The sequence below is a fragment of the Somniosus microcephalus genome, chromosome 1 (genome assembly GCF_052327205.1).
Source record: "Somniosus microcephalus isolate GS21.2 chromosome 1, FLI_Smic_1.0, whole genome shotgun sequence".
Taxonomy (NCBI): domain Eukaryota; kingdom Metazoa; phylum Chordata; class Chondrichthyes; order Squaliformes; family Somniosidae; genus Somniosus; species Somniosus microcephalus.
The window spans coordinates 463,004,282-463,024,511 of NC_140987.1; the positions used below are offsets into that span (position 1 = coordinate 463,004,282).

Genomic DNA, 20,230 nt, shown 5'->3' on the forward strand with positions numbered 1-20,230 from the left:
GAGGACGATGTAGACATAGAAATAGGGCGGGGGGACTGTGCTATGCTCGAACATATTAACATCGAGAGGGAGGAGGTATTGGCGGTTTTAGCAGGCCTAAAAATGGATAAATCCCCAGGCCCGGATGAAATGTATCCCAGGCTGCTGTGTGAGGCAAAGGAAGAGATTGCGGGGGCTCTAACACATATATTCAGGACCTCTCTGGCCACAGGGGATGTGCCAGAGGACTGGAGAACCGCTAATGTAGTACCATTATTCAAGAAGGGAAGTAGGGAAAAACCAGGGAACTGCAGGCCAGTGAGCCTAACATCAGTGGTAGGAAAATTATTGGAAAAAATTCTGAGGGACAAAATTAGTCTCCACTTGGAGAGACAAGGATTAATCAGGGATAGTCAACATGGCTTTGTCAAGGGAAGATCATGTCTGACTAATTTGATTGAATTTTTTGAGGGGGTGACTAGGTGTGTGGATGAGGGTAACGCAGTGGATGTGGTATACATGGATTTCAGTAAGGCCTTCGATAAAGTCCCGCACAGGAGACTGGTCAAGGTGGTAAGAGCCCATGGAATCCAGGGTGCCTTGGCACATTGGATACAAAACTGGCTTAGTGGCAGAAGGCAGAGGGTGATGGTCGAAGGTTGTTTTTGTGACTGGAAGCCTGTGGCCAGTGGGGTGCCACAGGGATCGGTGCTGGGTCCCTTGCTGTTTGTGGTCTACATTAATGACTTGGATATGAATGTAAAAGGTATGATCAGTAAGTTTGCGGATGATACAAAAATTGGTAGGGTGGTAAATAGCGAGGAGGGTAGCCTCAGTCTGCAGGACGATATAGATGGGTTGGTCAGATGGGCGGAACAGTGGCAAATGGAATTTAACCCGGAAAAGTGCGAGGTGATGCACTTTGGGGGGGACTAACAAGGCAATGGAATACACAATGAATGGTAAGACCCTAGACAAGACGGAGGGGCAGAGGGATCTGGGTGTGCAAGTACACAGATCCCTGAAGGCGGCGGAACAGGTGGATAAGGTGGTAAAAAAGGCATATGGGATACTTGCCTTCATTAGCCGAGGCATAGAATATAAGAGCAAGGAGGTTATGATGGAGCTGTATAAAACACTGGTTAGGCCACAGCTGGAATACTGTGTGCAGTTCTGGTCGCCACACTACAGGAAGGATGTGATCGCTTTGGAGAGGGTGCAGAGGAGATTCACCAGGATGTTACCAGGGCTGGAGCGCTTCAGCTATGAAGAAAGACTGGGCAGATTGGGTTTGTTTTCCTTGGAGCAGAGGAGGCTGAGGGGGGACATGATTGAGGTGTACAAAATTATGAGGGGCATAGATAGGATGGATACTGAGGAGCTTTTTCCCTTAGTAGAAGGGTCAATAACTAGGGGGCATAGATTCAAGGTAAAGGGCGGGAGGTTTAGAGGGGATTTGAGAAAGAACTTTTTCACCCAGAGGGTGGTTGGAGTCTGGAACTCACTGCCTGAAAGGGTTGTGGAGGCAGGAACCCTCACAACATTTAAGAAGCATTTGGATGAGCACTTGAAATGCCATAACATACAAGGCTACAGACCAAATGCTGGAATATGGGATTAGATTAGACAGGGCTTGATGGCCGGCACGGACACGATGGGCCGAAGGGCCTCTATCCGTGCTGTATAACTCTATGACTCTATGGGGAGCCCAGGCCTAGGTCCCTCAGTTTCAGGACCAGCTTGGAGGGAACAATAGTATTAAATGCAGAACTGTAGTCAATGAACAACAGTCTGACGTAAGTGTCCCTCCTGTCTAGATGTTCCAGGGCAGTGTGTAGTGTTAGGGAGATGGCATCGTCCACAGACCTGTTCGCCCTGTATGCGAACTGGAACGGGTCCAAGGAGTCGGGGATGATGCTGTTTATGTGTGTCATGACCAGCTTTTCCAGGCACTTCATGGCTATAGATGTTAGAGCCACGGGTCGATAGTCATTGAGGCCTGTTACCTTGGTCTTCTTAGGTAACGGCACAATGGTTGTCTCCTTGAAGCACACTGGTACAACAGACTGCTGCAGTGAGATGTTAAAAATGTCCGTAAACACAGGAGCCAGCTGGTCTGCGCAGGTCTTGAAGACACGGGGTGAAACCCCGTCTGGGCCGGCTGCCTTCCGTGCTTTCACCCTCCTGAAGGTTCTCCGGACCTCGGACTCAGTCAGCTGTAATGTGTAATCCTCTGGGTGGCTGGGGGTTTTGATGGCCAGCTCCAGTGTTCTCCCTCTCAAAGTGAGCATAAAAAGTGTTCAGCTCGTCTGGTAGGGAGGGATCGGTGTTGGTGACTCCCGCTGAGCTCCCCTTGTAGTTGGTGATGGCCCTTAGTCCCTGCCACATGCGTCTGGCGTCAGAGCTCCCGCCGTACTGGGACTCCAGTTTGTTCTTATAGTCTCTTTTTGCTGTTTTGATGGCATTTCTGAGGTCATACTTAGCCTTCTTGTAGAGTTCGGTGTCCCCTGATTTGAAAGCGGTACACCGTTCTCTTAGTTTGTTGCGGATGTCTGAGTTCATCCATGGTTTGCAGTTGGGAAATGAACGGACAGTCTTGGTAGGAATGCCTTCATCCACCAGTCTGTTGATGTATCCAGTGACGTGGCCTGCATACACATCCAGGTCTGGGTTCTTGAAAACACTCCAGTCCGTTATTTCCAGCCCGCCCCGCAGTTGTAGTTCTGTGTCCGCTGTCCAGCTTCGCACCGTTTTCACTGTTGTGGGTGTGCTCTTTAACTTCTGTTTGTAAACAGGAAGTAGGAGCATGGAGACGTGGTCTGACTTGCCGAAGCCCGGCCGAGCAATGGCACGGTAGGCGTGTTTTATTGTTGTGTAGCAGTGATCTAGAGTTTTTCCGTTTCTCGTCGGACAGGAGATGTGTTGAAAGTATTTCGGCAATACTTTCTTTAGATTACAGTGGTTAAAGTCTCCCGCAATGATGGGAACTGCCTTGGAATACTGGTTCTGAAGTTTGCTAACCTCACTCTAAAGTTCGCTCAGTGCAGTGTTAGTGTCGGCTCGTGGCTGGATGTAAACAGCTGCCATGAGAATAGCAGAGATTTCCCGCGGTAAATAAAAAGGGCGGCACTTGATTGTTAGTAGTTCCAGATTAGGTGAACAGTGTTGTGAAAGTACCTGGACATCTGTACACCAGTTGTTGTTGATCAGGCAGCAGACACCCCCGCCTCTGTTCTTCCCCATTGAATCAGCTGTTCTATCTCGATCAAATCTCCTCTCAATCTTCTCTGCTCCAAGGAGAACCACCAGTTTCTCCAGTCTATCCACGTGACTGAAGTCCCTCATCCCTGGAACCATTCTAGTAAATCTTTTCTGCACCCTCTCCAAGGCCTTCACATCCTTCCTAAAGTGCAATGCCGACAATTGGACACAATACTCCAGTTGTAGCCAAACCAGTGTTTTATAAAGGTTCATCACAACTTCCTTTCTTTTGTACTCTATGCCTCTATTTATGAAGCCCAGGATCCTGTATGCTTTTATAACCGCTTTCTCAACCTGCCCTGCCACCTTCAACAATTTGTACACATATACTCCCGGGTGTCTCTGTTCCAGCACCCCCTTTAGAATTGTACCCTTTAGTTTATATTGTCTCTCCTCGTTCTTCCTACCAAAATGTATCACTTCACACTTTTCTGTATTAAACTTAATCTGCCATGGCTCCGCCCATTCTACCAGCCTGTCTATGCCTCTTGAAGTCTATCCCTATCCTCCTCACTGTTCACTATACCTGTACTTCCAAGTTTTGTGTCATCTGCAAATTTTGAAATTGTGCCCTGTACACCCAAGTCTAAATCATTAATATATATCAAGAAAAGCAGTGGCCCTAGAACCGACCCCTGGGGAACACCACTGTATACCTTCCTCCAGTCCGAAAAACAACCGTTCACCACTACTCTCTGTTTCCTGTCACTGAGCCAATTTTGTATCCATGCTGCCACTGTCCCTTTTATTCCATGGGCTTCAACTTTGCTGGCACTTTATTAAACGCCTTTTGGAAATCCATGTACACCACGTCAACCGCATTACCTCATCAACCCTCTGTTACCTCATCAAAAAACTCAATCAAGTTAGTTAAACACGATTTGCCTTTAACAAGTCCGTGCTGGCTTTCCTTAATTAATCCACAGTTGTTCAAGTGACTTAATTTTGTCCCTGATTATCGTTTCTAAAGGCTTCCCCCCTCCCCCCCACTGCAGTTAAACTGACTGGCCTGTAGTTGCTGGGTTTATCCTTAGGGTGCAACATTTGCAGTTCTCCAGTCCTCTGACATCACCCCCGTATCCAAGGAGGATTGGAAGATTATGGCCAGTACCTCCGCAATTTCCACCTTTACTTCCCTCAGCATCCTAGGATACATCCCATCCAGTCCTGGTGACTTATCTACTTTAAGTACAGCCAGCCTTTCTAGTAGCTCCTCTATCAATTTTTCTCCCAACCAGTATCTCAACTACCACCTCTTTCACTGACTCTGGCATCATCTTCCTTGGTAAAGACAGACTCATTTAGTACCTCAGCCATGCCCTCTGCCTCCATGTGTGGGTCTCCATTTTGGTCCCTAATCGGCCCCACCCCTCCTCTTACTACCCATTTACTATTTATATACCTATAGAAGACTTTTGGATTCCCTTTTATGTTAGCTGCCAGTCTATTCTCATATTCCCTCTTTGCCCCTCTTAGTTCCTTTTTCCACTTCCTCTCTGAACTTTCTACATTCAGCCTGGTTCTCACTTGTATTCTCAACCTGACATCTGTCATACGCCCCCTTTTTCTGCTTTATCTTACTCTCTATCTCTATCGTCATCCAGGGAGCTCTGGCTTTGGTGGCCCTACCTTTCCCCCTTGTGGGATGTACCTCAACTGTACCTGAACCATCTCCTCTTTAAAGGCAGCCCATTGTTCAATTACAGTTTTGCCTCCTAATCTTTGATTCCAATTTACCCGGGCCAGGTCCGTTCTCAACCCACTGAAATTTGCCTTCCTCCAATTAGGTATTTTGACTCTCGATTGCTCTTTGTCCTTTTCCATAACTAACCTAAACCTTATATTATAATCACTGTTCCCTAAATGTTCCCCTACTGAAACTTGACCCACCTCATTCCCCAGAACCAGATCCAGCAATCCCTCCTTCCTCGTTGGGCCGGAAACGTACTGATCAAGAAAGTTCTCCTGAACACACTTGAGAAAATCTTCCCGCTCTCTGCCCTTTACATTACTATCTGAGTCTATATTAAGTTAATTGAAGTCCCCCATTATCACTACTCTATAGTTCTTGCACCTCTCTGCAATTTCCCTGCAAATTCTCTCCTCTATAGCCTTCCCACTATTTGGTGGTCTATAGAATACACCTAGTAGTGTAATGGCACCTCTACTGTTTCTCAACTCTAACCAAATAGATTCTGTCCTTGACCCCTCCAGGATATCCTCTCTCTCCAGCACTATAATATTCGCCTTCTTCAATGCTGCCACCCCACCTCCTTTCTTTCCTTCCCTATCTTTCCTGAACACCTTATATCCAGGAATATTTAGTACCCAATCCTGCCCTTCTTTGAGCCAGGTCTCCGTTATCGCCACAACATCATATTCCCTATTTGCGCCTGCAGCTCACCAACTTTATTTACCACGCTTCGTGCGTTTACACACATGCACTGTAAACCTATCTTAGTCCTTGTATTCTCTTAGTCTGGCCCCACCTAATACCGTACTATTTCTTACTCTCGTGCTATCTGTCTCTCCCACTCCTTTGTGCACCTTGTTTCTCCTTTTTAATGCTACATCCTGGTGCCCAACCCCCTGCCAAATTAATAATTCTTCTAGGAACTTCTTGGTAAAGACTGGTTCGAGCTGGTGCAGTGTATAAGGGCCATGGAATCGATGTGAAGTAATGCACTGACTGAGATATAAAAAGGGCAAGGTTATAAAGCTAAGTTAGAAGAGTAAGAAGCAGATTTAGAAAGGAGAGCTCAATGACTAACTCGTGATCTTCTGCAGCTCAGCATTGCCATGGGTTCTGGGGTGTTGCCTGCATATGCTCACGTAACCCATAATAAACTTGAGTGTTTGACCTCTGCGTCTAGAACTCTCATTCCAGCTACATGGACAAGGACTGCAGTCTCTGTCCATTCTTACAATGATGTGGCGATGCCGGTGTTGGACTGGGGTGGACAAATGTAGGACGTCACACAACACCAGGTTATAGTCCAACAGCTTTATTTGAAATCACAAGCTTTCGGAGCGCTGCTCCTTCGTCAGGTGAAGTGAAGAGAAGCATACAGGCACAGCATATATAGTCAGAGAAAACTGCCAGATGATTACAAGTAATCTTTCCAACTGCCCTTTATCACACCTCGGCAGAGAGATAATCACAACAATCAACGGTGTGAATGGTGTCCAAACAGGTCAGTCAGGAAAACATTACATCAAAGAACAATGAAGTGGGGTCACAAGGGGTCAAATGTTGCAGATGCTGGGGTCTGTATGAAAAACAGAAAAAAACCAAAAAACTTTGCTGGAAATCACAGCAGGTCCGGCCGCATCTGTGCAGAGAGAACAAGCCGACGACGACTCGAGTCTGGATGACTCTACGTCAGGTGGGGTTACATGTAGCGTGACATGAACCCAAGAAACCAGGATCTTGGGTTCATGTCACACTACATGTAACCCCACCTGACGTAGAGTCATCCAGACTCGAGTGGTCGTTGGCTTGTTCTCTCTGCACAGATGCGGCTGGACCTGCTGTGATTTCCAGCAAAAAAAATTTTTGTTTGTTTTTTGTTTTTCATACAGACGCCAGCATCTGCAACATTTGACCCCTTGTGACCCCACCTCATTGTTCTTTGATGTAATGTTTTCCTGACTGACCTATTTGGACACCATTCACACCTTTGATTGCTGTGATTATCTCTCTGCTGAGGTGTGATAAAGGGCAGTTAGAAAGATTACCTGTAATCATCTGGCAGTTTTCTCTGACTATATATGCTGTGCCTGTATGCTTCTCTCCACTTCACCTGACGAAGGAGCAGCGCTCCGAAAGCTTGTGATTTCAAATAAAGCTGTTGGACTATAACCTGGTGTTGTGTGACTTCTTACATTCTTACAATGGCAGCATCAGCACCTAATGTTAGCTCCATTTCTGACCAGTACACCAGAATAAGAAGTTTATGGGGATATGGGTTGAAGAATGAGGATTACAAATAATCTATATTTCTTGCTACATTCTCTGGTTTCCTCCACACACAAAATGGTGATGAATTCATACAAAGCAATAATCTCATTGGCCCATCACTGCAAGTCTATACAAAGCACTAATCTCATTGGCCCATCACTGTACCAGTCTATACAAAGCACTAATCTCATTGGCCCATCACTGCAGCCGATGGAAAATTGTGTAGTTTTTTTTTAAGCTTACCTGAACTTTAACCTCTTGGCAGCTGAGAAGTGGAATTAGATGAGGCACGACGCCAGAGTCTATCACCATCTGAATCTGCTCGTTTCCACCGTCCGTCAAATAGGACAGAGCCCAGACAGTGTCAACTAGAATCTGAGATAACAAATGGTTGTTAAGCCAAGCAATTAGAGACTAGCGTCAGGGTTTGCAAACTGCAGGATGAATTTTCTAAATACTTACATTCGTATCACTGTGTTGTATTAATACACCCAAAGCTGGCAGCAACTGCAGAACAAAAAAAGAGTCCTCGTCACATATTATCCATCCATTAAAATCATTGGTGAGATCATTTCATTAAAAACGTGCCTCAAATAGGTAACAAATTCAGCAGCTCCATCACAAAATTGTTCTACACTCAGTATGGAAGAGAAATCCCTATCCCAGCAAAAGGTGATGTACCAAGGCTGAGGTGGCAATGTGATAATACCCATGTATTATCCCACATGGTCAGTATTCTGTTCCCATGTTTTAGAAAGAAGAATACTCTCCGCTCAAATCAACCAGGTTTCATTTCAGTTGGTATTCACAAGGTGGCTTAAGGAACGGAGTCCTGTAGGTTCTGGGATGGTACATCACCACATCAATGCCTTCCATCAGCTTGCTGCAAATCAGTATTTCCAGGGCTCTGGGTTAGCCTGGATGCTTTAATTAACTCCAACATGCATTTACTGTGGAGTAAAAGACACAGTTAGCATCAGGCAGCAGCTCCCAGGCACAGCCCCTACATCCCAGCCCGTGCTCAGGGGCGACAGTGAATCTGCTGACTGCAGCTGGCAGTGATTGAGTCATGCTGACCCCACCCTAGAATCAGACCTCTAGTAATCGTTAGACGAACGTAATTAAGCAGGAAAGGGGGACTGTGGAGACACGAGGACCTGCTGCCAGAGAAATAAAAACATGAAATGAAGTTTCATGGTGAAATAATACTCTGCCTCACAATACAAACAGCATAGTGGTCATTAACGGGAACTGGTGAATGAAACCTACCTCTTGAATGGTCTCTGCTGGTGGTGGTGGGTCTTTATTTCTGCACAAATTTACAATAACCCAGGTCACATTCCGTAAGAAGCTGATTGGGATAGAAGGATTAATAAACGAGAGCAGCGGCTTTATCACTCCTAGACTGATGACATAGTCTCTACATTGGGGACCATCACCTGAACAGAGAGGGAAGGTTCCGTTAGAGGGAAGCAAATAGTCGATGCATTGCCGATTTACACCGCGCCTCTACGCACTCGCACACCGCGCCTCTTCTGGCATAAGTCACACTAAAGTGCTTGTGATGCTCACTGCCACCACTTAACCGCCAGGTCCCCCGTTATTTTCCAACTAAAATCTCATTTTCTTCAGCTCATATGAATTTACATAGGATTACGGCACAGAAACAGGCCATTCGGCCCAACCAGACCATTCCGGCGTTTATGCTCCACTTGCGCCTCCTCCCGTCTTTCCTCATCCAACTTTATCAGCATAACCCTCTATTCCCTTCTCCCTCATATGCTTGTCCAGCCTCCCCTTAAATCCATCTATACTATTCGCTTCAACCACTCCCTGTGGTAGCGAGTTCCACATTCTCACCACTCTTTGGGTAAAGAAGCTCCTTCTGAATTCACTATTTGATTTGGTGACTATCTTATATTGATGGCCTCTTCCCTACAAGTGGAAACATTCTCTCTGTATCCACTCTATCAAAACCTTTCATAATTTTAAAGACCTCTATCAGGTCACCCCTCAGCTTTCTTTTTTCAAGAGAAAAGAGACCCAGCCTGTTCATCCTTTCCTGATGTGTATACCCTCGCATTTCTGGTATCATCCTTGTAAATCTTCTCTGCACCCTCTCCAGTGCCTCTATATCCTTTTTATAATATGGCGGCCAGAACTGTACGCAGTACTCTAAGTGTGGTCTAACCAAGGTTCGATACAAGTTTAGCATAACATCCCTACTTTTCAATTCCATCCCTCTAGAAATAAACCCTAGTGCTTGGTTTGCTTTTTTTTTTATGGCCTTGCTAACCTGTGTCACAACTTTTAGTGATTTCTGTATTTTACTCCGAGATCCCTTTGTTCCTCTACCCCACCTTATATTATGATCACTAATGCCTAGATGATAAGTGACCTCCCTATTCTTTGCACCAAAATATAATACCTCACATTTATCTGTGTTGAACTTCATATGCCCATTCTGAAATTTTATTAATGTCGTCCTGTAATTTGTTGCAGTCCTCCTCAGTATTGACTATCCCCCCCCCCCCCCCCCACACACACAATTTGGTGTCATCCGCAAATTTAGAAATTGTGTTTTTGATTCCTAAGTCTAAATCATTAATATAAATTGTGAACAGCAGTGGTCCCAGCACTGATCCTTGTGGACCACCACTACCCAGCTCTGCCAGTGTGAATAGCTACCCTTCACTCCTACTCTCTGCTTTCTGTCTTGAAGCCAGCCAGCAATCCATTCTGCTACTTGTCCCTTGACTCTGCATTCTCTGACCTTGTTCATCAGTCTATTATGGGGTATATTATTGAAGGCCTTTTGAAAATCCAGATAAATTACATCTACTGCATCACCATTGTCTACTCTCTGTTACCTCTTCAAAAACTTCAATGAAGTTGGTCAAGCAAGACTTTCCCTTTTGAAATCCATGCTGACTATTCCCAATTATATTTTTGGTTTCTAGATGTTCTTCTATTTTCTCCTTTAGTAAGGATTCCATTATTTTTCCTACCACTGATGTTAAGCTGACTGATCTATAATTCCCTGGACATGTTCTATCTCCCTTCTTAAATATAGATATTACGTTAGCTATCCGCCAGTCCTCTGACACTACACCTTTCTCTAACGAATTATTAAATATGTTTAGTAACGCCTCTGCTATCTCTTCCTGAGATTTTTAAAAATGCGTGGATGCAATCCATCCGGACCCGGAGTTTTATCCTTTTTGAGTTTGATTAGTTTATTTGATATATCCCCTCTTTTTATTTGAAATGCATTTATCTCATTACTAATCTCATCATCCAATGTCATGTCCACCTGTTCTATCTCCCTGGTAACAACAACAACTTGTATTTATATAGCGCCTTTAACGTAGTAAAACGTCCCAAGGAGTATTTTAAGACAAAATATTTGACACTGATCCACATAAGGATAAATTAGAGCAGGTGACCAAAAGCTTGGTCAAAGATGTAGGTTTTAAGGAGCGTCTTAAAGGAGGAAAGAGAGGTAGCGAGGCGGGCAGGTTTAGGCAGGGAATTCCAGAGCTTAGGGCCCAGGCAACAGAAGGCACGGCCACCAAAGGTTGAGCGATTATAATCAGGGATCCTCAAGTAAATACTGAAGCAAAATAATTATTTAATATTTCTGCCATCTCTCTATTGTTACCTGTGGTATTATCCTGTCTATCCCTTAATGGCCCTATTCCCATCCCATCCTTCCTTTTTTTTTTATTGATGTGCCTGTAAAATATTTTACTATTTTGTTTTATGTTCCTTGATAATTTAATTTCATAGTTCTTCTTTGCCTCCCTAATTGTTTTTTTGACTTCTCTCCTAATCTCTTCGTATTCTCCCTTATCATACACCCCCCTGCTGTCTATGTACTTAATGTATGCCTCTTTCCTTACCCTCACTTGGTCCCTTATGGCTTTATTCATCCATGGAGTCTCATTAATGTTTAGTTTGTTCTTTCCTTTTAGCGGAATATATTGTTCCTGCGCTCTGTTGAACACGGTTTTAAATGTTTCCCATTGCTGTTTGCCAATATTGCTGCCCATTTTATTTTCCCCAAGTTCTATTCTCAGCCCCTCAAAATCAGCTTTTCTCCAATCTATTAACCTGGTTTTTGTCATACTTATATCCTTCTCAATTATCAGCTTAAAGCATACTATATTATGATCACTAATGCCTAGATGTTGCCCTACTTTTACTTCTCTTGTCTGCTCTGGTTCATTTCCCATTACTAGATCCAATAGCGAATCCTCCCTTGTTGGGCTTTTTACATATTGGGTTAGAAAGGAGTCCTGTACATATTGTAGGAACTCTATCCCCTTATCTCCTTTACCTACCTCTTCTGTCCAATTAATATCAGGGTAGTTGAAATCCCCCATGATTATTATTCTATGTTTTTTACTCATTTCCCTAATTTGTCTGCATACAAAAACAACAGGAAAAGACCAGCAGTTGCAGCGAGCCGATCCGACAGCCCCCACCTCACGCAATCGATTTCCGCCAGGGCTAGGGGGCATAGTCTAAAAATTAGAGCCAGACCTTTCAGGAGTGAAATTAGGAAACGCTTCTACACACAAAGGGCGGTAGAAATCTGGAACTCTCTTCCGCAAATGGCAATTCATGCTAGATCAATTGTTAATTTAAAATCCGAGATTGATAGCTTTTGTTAACCAAAGGTACTAAGGGATATGGGGCAAAGACAGGTATATAGAGTTAAGTCACAGATTAGCCATGATCTCATTGAATGGTGGAACAGGCGAGGGGTTGAATGGCCTACTCCTGTTGCTATGTTCCTAATCTCCTGGGAGAAGTCAATTTAGGCAAAGGAAACTCCGGGAAATTTACATCCAACCACAATGGCTCTCACACAAGTTCCAGTAAATGTCGGTGACAGAGATATCTGCCAATATCCTAGCTAACTCTATATGAGGTTACCTTGGCCACACTCGAGAACTCGTCCACTGCCCTACTGACTGCTTGCAGTGAGCCTGCACTAATGGTGAGGAGTCTGTGGAATGAAGCACCTGCTGATTTCTAACTGAGCTCTATGCTCAGGTCATTTCTGCTGGTCCCTAACCTAACAGCCTAGCCACATGGACTGAAATTAAACCTATTATTATAAAAACCTCCATTAAATCTCCTCAAAATCTTAATCATACAATCACAGAATGTTTAAAGCACAGGAGGCCATTCAGCCAATCGAGCCCGTGCCGGCTCTCTGCAAGAGCACTTCAGCGAGTCCCACTCCCCCGCCCTTTCCCCGTAGCCCTGCAAATTTTTTCCCTTCAGGTATTTATCCAATTCCCCTTTTGAAAGCCACGATTGAATCTACTTCCACCACCCTCTCAGACAGTGAATTCCAGATCCTGACCACTCGCTGCGTAAAAAAGTTTTTCCTCATGTCGTCTTTAGATCATCTGTCAATCACCATAAATCTGTCCCCTCTGGTTCTCGATCCTTCCACCAATGGGAACAGTTTCTCTCTATCTACTCTGTCCAGACCCCTCATAATTTTGAACACCTCTATCAAATCTCCTCTCAATCTTCACTGCTCCAAAGAGAACAACCCCAACTTCTCCAGTCTATCCACGTAACTAAAGTCCCTCATCCTTGGAACCATTCTTGTAAATCTCCTCTGCACCCTCTCTAAGGCCTTCACATCCTTCCTAAAGTGCGGTGCCCAGAATTGGACACAATACTCCTGTTGAGGCCGAACCAGTGTTTTATAAAGGTTCATCATAACTTCCTTACTTTTGTACTCTATGCATCTATTTATGAAGACCAAGATCCCGTATGCTTTTTTAACCGCTTTCTCAACCTGCCCTGCCACCTGCACATATACCCCCAGGTCTCTCTGTTCATGGACCCCCTTTAGTTTATATTGCCTCTCCTCGTTCTTCCTACCAAAATGTATCACATCACACTTTTCTGCGTTAAATTTCATCTGCCACGTGTCCGCCCATTCCACCAGCCTGTCTATGTCCTCTTGAAGTCTATCACTATCCGCCTCACTGTTCACTATACTTCCAAGTTTTGTGTCATCTGCAAATTTTAAAATTGTGCCCTGTACACCCAAGTCATTAATATATAATCAAGAAAAGCAGTGGTCCTAGTACCAACCCCTGGGGAACACCACTGTATACCTTCCTCCAATCCGAAAAACAACCGTTCACCGCTACTCTCCGTTTCCTGTCACTTAGCTAATTTCGTATCCTTGCTGCCACTGTCCCTTTTATTCCATGGGCTTCAACTTTGCATGCAAGCCAATTATGTGGCACTTTGTCGAACACCTTTTGGAAATCCATGTACACCACATCAACCGTATTACCCTCATCAACCCTCTCCGTTACTTCATCAAAAAACGCAATCAAGTTAGTTAAACACAATTTGTCTTTAACAAATCCGTGCTGGCTTTCCTTAATTAATCCACACTTGTTCAAGCAACTGTTAATTTTGTCCCGGATTATCGTTTCTAAAAGCTTCCCCATTACCAAGGTTAAACTGACTGGCCCTTAGTTGCTGGGTTTATCCTTACACCCTTTTTGAACAAGGGTGTAACATTTGCAATTCTCCAGTCCTCTGGCACCAGCCCCGTATCGAAGGAGGATTGGAAGATTATGACCAGTACCTCCGCAATTTCCACCTTTACTTCCCTCAGCATCCTAGGATGCATCCCATCCGGTCCTGGTGACTTATCGACTTTACGTACAACCAGCCTTTCTAGTAGCTGCTCCTTAACAATTTTTATCCAATCCAGTATCTCAGCTATCTCTTCTTTCACTATGACTTTGGCAGCATCATCTTCCTTGGTTAAGACAGAGGCAAAGTACTCATTTAGTACCTCAGCCATGCCCTCTGCCTCCATACGTAGGTCTCCATTTTGGTCCCTAATCTGCCCCACCCCTCCTCTTACTACCCATTTATTATTTACTAGCTGGGGAGCCCCGCGTTTTGCCTTGAATATCTCTCAATGTCTCTTAACCTCCCCTGCCTTCTATCCTATCACAGACCTTCCCGTTTGTTCTTTCATCCCCTCCCCCTTTCCCAGCCCCTATACTTGCTTAAAAGTCCGTTCCATTCCCTGCTTTTTTTCCAGTTCTGACAAAAGGTCATCGACCTGAAACGTTAACTCTGTTTCTCTCTTCACAGATGCTGCCTGACCTGCTGAGTATCTCCAGCATTGTCTGTTTTTATTTCAGATTTCCAGCATCTGAAGTATTTTCTTTTTGTGTTGGAGTAGACAATGGTAATGCAGTAGATGTCATTTATCTGGATTTTCAAAAGGCCTTCGATAAGGTACCCCATAATAGACTGATGAACAAGGTCAGAGAATGCGGAGTCAGGGGACAAGTAGCAGAATGGATAGCTAGCTGGCTTTAGGACAGAAATCAGAGAGTAAGGGTAAAGGGTATACTTTTGTGGATGATACAAAGATGGGTGGGAAAGCAAGTTGTGCAGAGGACACAAAGAACCTGCAAAGGGATATAGACAGGCTAAGTGAGTGGGCAAACATTTGGCAGATGGAGTAAAATGTGGGAAAGTGCGAGGTTATCCACTTTGGCAGGAAAAATAAAAAAGCAAACTATTATTTAAATGGAGAGAGATTACAAAATGCTACAGTTCAGAGGAACCTGGGGGCCCTCGTGCATGAAACACAAAAAGTTAGCATGCAGGTACAGCAAGTAATCAGAAAGACAAATGGAATGTTGGCCTTTATTTCAAGGGGGTTGGAGTATAAAAGCAGGGAAGTCCTGCTACAACTGTACAGGGTATTGGTGAGGCCACACCTTGAGTACGCATACAGTTTTGGTCTCCTTAATTAAGGATATACTTGCATTGGAGGCAGTTCAGAGACGATTCACTAGGTTAACTCCAGAGATGAGGGGGTTGACTTATGAGGAAAGGTTGAGCCTATACTCATTGGAATTTAGAAGAATGAGAGGTGATCTTATTGAAACATATAAGATACTGAGGGGGCTCGACAGGGTAGATGCAGAGAGGATGTTTCCCCTCGTGGGGAAATCTGGAACTCGGGGGCATAGTTTCAGAATAAAGGGTCGCCCTTTTAGAACTGAGATGAGGAGGAATTTCTTCTCTCAGAGGGTCGTAAATCTGTGGAATTCTCTGCCCCAGAGAGCCGTGGAGGCTGGGTCATTAAATACATTTAAGGTGGAGATAGACAGATTTTTGCAAGATATGGGAGTGAAGGGTTATGGGGAGCGGGCAGGGAAGTGGCTTTGAGCCCAAGATCAGCCATGACCTTATTGAATGGCAGAGCAGGCTCGAGGGGCCAAGTGGCCTATTCCTGCTCCTATTTCTTATGTAGCTGTTCACAGTGGCAGAAGGTGGGTAGTGGTGTTCCACAAGGATCAGTGCTGGGACCACTGCTGTTCACAATTTATATTAACGATTTAGACTTAGGAATCAAAAACACAATTTCTAAATTTGCAGATGACACCAAATTGGGGGGATAGTCAATACTGAGGACGACTGCAACAAGTTACAGGAGGACATGAATAAACTTGCAGAATGGGCATATAATTGGCAAATGAAGTTCAACACAGATAAATGTGAGGTATTACATTTTGGTAGGAAGAATAGGGAGGTCACATCAGTTGGAAGGTGCCAGTCTAGGTGGGGTAGAGGAACAAAGGGATCTAGGAGCACAAATACACAAATCACTAAAAGTTGCGACGCACGTTAGCAAGACCATAAAAAAGCAAACCAAGCACTAGGGTTTATTTCTAGAGGGATGGAATTGAAAAGTAAGGAAGTTATGCTAAACCTGTATCGAACCTTGGTTAGACCACACTCGGAGTACTGCGTACAGTTCCGGTCGCCATATTATAAAAAGGATATAGAGGCACTGGAGAGGGTGCAGAGAAGATTTACAAGGATGATACCAGAAATGTGAGGGTATACACATCAGGAAAGGATGAACAGGCTGGGTCCCTTTTCCCTTGGAAAAAAGGCTTAGGGGTGACCTAATAGAGGTCTTTAAAATTATGAAAGGTTTTGATAGAGTGGATACAGAGAGAATGTTTCCATTTGTGGGGAAGAGCATAACTAGAGGCCATCAATATATAAGATAGTCACCAAGAAATCCAATAGGGAATTCAGGAGAAACTTCTTTACCCAGAGAGTGGTGAGAATGTGGAACTCGCTACCACAGGGAGTGGTTGAAGCGAATAGTTTAGATGTATTTAAGGGGAGGCTGGACAAACATATGAGGGAGAAGGGAATAGAGGGCTATGCGGATAGAGTTAGATGAGGAAAGACGGGAGGAGGCTCGAGTGGAGCATAAACACCGGCATGGACTGGTTGGGCTGAATGGCCTGTTTCTGTGCCGTATATCTGATGTAATCCTATGTAAATAGTATATGCTAAAAACAAATACAATGATCTATCCATACAAGACAGAGTTAGTTTGGGAGTGTCCAAGATGACTCTGGCGCACAGCTTTGGCTCCTTAAACTTTCTAGGTCTGGTGAATTAGAAAAGGCTGTTCCCTGGTTGGTGGATTTAAGCCAGTAAAGGAAGCAACCTTGTTACTGCAATCAGGAATTAGCCCTTACAAGTCTTCCAGGCTTAAGAGGTTTAAAGAGTTGTGAACGGAGCTTCTGCGTTTTCAAGCCTTGGGCAGCAGCAAATACAGAAACAGGAGGGGATGGAATCACAGCGGGAAGCAAGCAGCAGTGCAGCATAATGGATGGCAATGGACTAGATCAAGCAAGGAGGCAGGAGAGGACAGTGGACAACAGAAGCAGACCAGGCCAGACAGTGAATTACACAAAAGGTGAATAAAGTACAGGCAGCCAACCAAGTGTTACAGGGAATGTGTGTGTTTCGGGGACTTTCTTTGTTTTGTGTATGGTGAGCCTGGATTTTTGCGTATACTGTAAATTGTTTGTATCGGGGGGGCTTTCACATTTTTTGAGAGATCACTGGTTTTGGCATTTATATCTGGCTCCCTGCTGTAAATGGTGGAAAAATGGAACAGATTAGCTTTCTACCAATATAATAATAGAATTATAAAGGTTTACAGCAGAGTGCAGCTCCAACAACACTCAAGAAGCTCGACACCATTCAGGATAAAGCAGCCCGCTTGATTGGCACTCCATCCACCACCTTCAACATTCACTCCCTCCACCACCGGCGCACTGTGGCTGCAGTGTGTACCATCTACAAGATGCACTGCAGCAACTCGCCAAGGCTTCTTCAACAGCACCTTCCAAACCCGTGGCCTCTTCCACTTAGAAGGACAAGGGCAGCAGACGCATGGGAACATCACCACCTCCAAGTTCCCCTCCAAGCCACACACCATCCTGACTTGGACCTGTATCGCCGTTCCTTCACTGTCGCTGGGCCAAAATCCTGGAACTCCCTTCCTAACAGCATTGTGGGTGTACCTACACCATATGGACTGCAGCGGTTCAAGAAGGCGGCTCACCACCATCTTCTCAAGGGCAATTAGGGATGGGCACTAAATGCAGGCCTAGCCAGCGACGCCCACATCCCAATGAATTTTTTAAAAAGCCAGCCATTTAGCCCATCATGTCTGTGCCAGATTCTTCTTATTAATGTGAACCTAATCCCATCGCCCCGCACTCTCCCCATAGCCTTGTGAACCTAATCCCATCGCCCCGCACTCTCCCCATAGCCTTATTGTGAACCTAATCCCATCGCCCCGCACTCTCCCCATAGCCTTATTAATGTGAACCTAATCCCATCGCCCCGCACTCGCCCCATAGCCTTATTGTGAACCTAATCCCATCGCCCCGCACTCTCCCCATAGCCTTATTGTGACCCTAATCCCATCGCCCCGCACTCTCCCCATAGCCTTATTAATGTGAACCTAATCCCATCGCCCCGCACTCTCCCCATAGCCTTTCTCATTTTAAATATTGACACAATTTTGCCTTAAAAGAATGCAATGGTCTCTGCCTGAACCATTCCCTGTGGCAAAGCATTCGATACTCCACCAACCCTCCAGGTAAAGAACATTCGCCTAACATTTGTCCTCATTCTGTAATCATTTTAAATTGATTTAAACTCCTCACCGACTCCCCAGCCGGGGGAAATGGTCGTTCTCTAATCACTCATCAAAATCCTTCATAATTCTAAAAATCTCTTATTAAATCTCCTCTTAGCTTTCGCTGCTGATACAAAATCTCAAGTCTCTCCTTTTAACTACAAGACCATGAAAGGGTTCGATAGGGTAGATGTAGAGAAGATGTTTCCACTTGTGGGGGAGACTGAAACTAGGGGTCATCAATATAAGAGAGTCACTAAAAAATCCACAAAGGAATTCAGGAGCAACCTCTTTCCCCAGCGCCCATAGCCCGGGCCACTCAGCGCCCATAGCCCGGGCCACTCAGCGCCCATAGCCCGGGCCACTCAGCGCCCATAGCCCGGGCCACTCAGCGCCCATAGCCCGGGCCACTCAGCGCCCATAGCCCGGGCCACTCAGCGCCCATAGCCCGGGCCACTCAGCGCCCATAGCCCGGGCCACTCAGCGCCCATAGCCCGGGCCACTCAGCGCCCCACAGAACCTTTAGCGCGACACCGTTGAACTGGTTATATTCCAATACGCACCTATTATGTTCCCCAGGGCCCAGACTGCTTGTTCACAGACGTTTTGATGTGGAGAGTGCAACAACCTTAGGAAATAAGGCACAGCATCTGTAATAAAACATTGAGGCACATTCATTACAAAGTCCAGGCAGTGTACTGTCAGTCCCTTTAGATGCTGCATTTTATTCTCTTTATTAATGAGTAATTTCTTGCAGAATCTCCGGAACCGATAATAAGACAATTAGATGTCACTAAGTAGATGGCAATTAATTTACTGAAACAGAAAACTGGAAAAACTCTGGTGCAAATAAGCTGAAGCCATTTAATCTAGAATTGGCAACAAATCTCATCTATAGACAAAAAATCTCCTAATACAGCCTTCTGATCCACTGAAAACAAATATTCTCACCACAGCAGTCTTCAGTGCCCCAACGGTCAAACCCCGAAATCTCCCACGGTCCAAACGGTTTTAATTTAAAAATCCTGCCGCCTGCTCCCCCTGCACTCCACCGAGTCAGTATTTTACACAGAATGAGGTGTGTGAGACGGTGGCCAAATAGCAAACCCCAAATGGCAAATTTCTGAGAAAATGGCCGTCCTACAACAGCGAGCAATATGCAGGTTGTTTGATCGCTTACTTGCTTTGACTACAGCCTGTGTTTGTGCTGATGTTCCGGATGCTATGTTGGTCAATGCCCATGCTGCTTCAAACTGGAGCGAAGGGCTGCACAAAAGGGAACAAAGGAGAACTGCATGGGTTAATACGAAGAATCTCTTGCGTTAAATATTTCTGTCAGAATTTGTTATTTGAGCTACAGTTCTAACATAACTGCGCCAGTGGGTAGCACTCTCGCCTCGGAGTCAAAATGTTGTGGGTCAAGCCCCACTTCAGAGACTTGAACACGTAATCTAGGCTGACACTCCCAATACAGTACTGAGGGAGCGCCACACTGTCGGAGGGGCAGTGCTGAGGGAGCGCCGCACTGTGGGAGGGGCAGTACTGAGGGAGTGCTGCACTGTGGGAGGGGCAGTACTGAGGGAGCGTCGCACTGTCGGAGGGGCAGTACTGAGGGAGCGCTGCACTGTCGGAGGGGCAGTACTGAGGGAGCGCTGCACTGTCGGAGGGGCAGTACTGAGGGAGCGCTGCACTGTGGGAGGGGCAGTACTGAGGGAGCGCTGCACTATCGGAGGGGCAGTACTGAGGGAGTGCCGCACTGTGGGAGGGGCAGTACTGAGGGAGCGCTGCACTGTCGGAGGGGCAGTACTGAGGGAGTGCCGCACTGTGGGAGTGGCAGTACTGAGGGAGTGCCGCACTGTGGGAGGGGCAGTACTGAGGGAGCGCCGCACTGTGGGAGGGGCAGTACTGAGGGAGCGCTGCACTGTGGGAGGGGCAGTACTGAGGGCGCGCTGCACTGTCAGAGGGGCAGTACTGAGGGAGTGCCGCACTGT

At 45.5% G+C, this 20,230-nt stretch overlaps 1 protein-coding gene across 1 annotated transcript in view; it reads right to left on the bottom strand.

The window, feature by feature from the left end:
• Positions 1-20,230, bottom strand: part of LOC147125394 (importin subunit alpha-4-like) — a 52,534-nt gene that overhangs the window by 13,487 nt on the left and 18,817 nt on the right. Inside the window, exons 7-11 of the mRNA XM_086002418.1 lie at positions 19,420-19,505; positions 18,803-18,889; positions 8,471-8,640; positions 7,664-7,708; positions 7,445-7,576 (exon numbers count right to left, since the gene is read on the bottom strand). Coding sequence (XP_085858544.1) covers positions 7,445-7,576; positions 7,664-7,708; positions 8,471-8,640; positions 18,803-18,889; positions 19,420-19,505 — 520 coding nt within the window. The remainder of the gene's footprint in view (positions 1-7,444; positions 7,577-7,663; positions 7,709-8,470; positions 8,641-18,802; positions 18,890-19,419; positions 19,506-20,230) is intronic.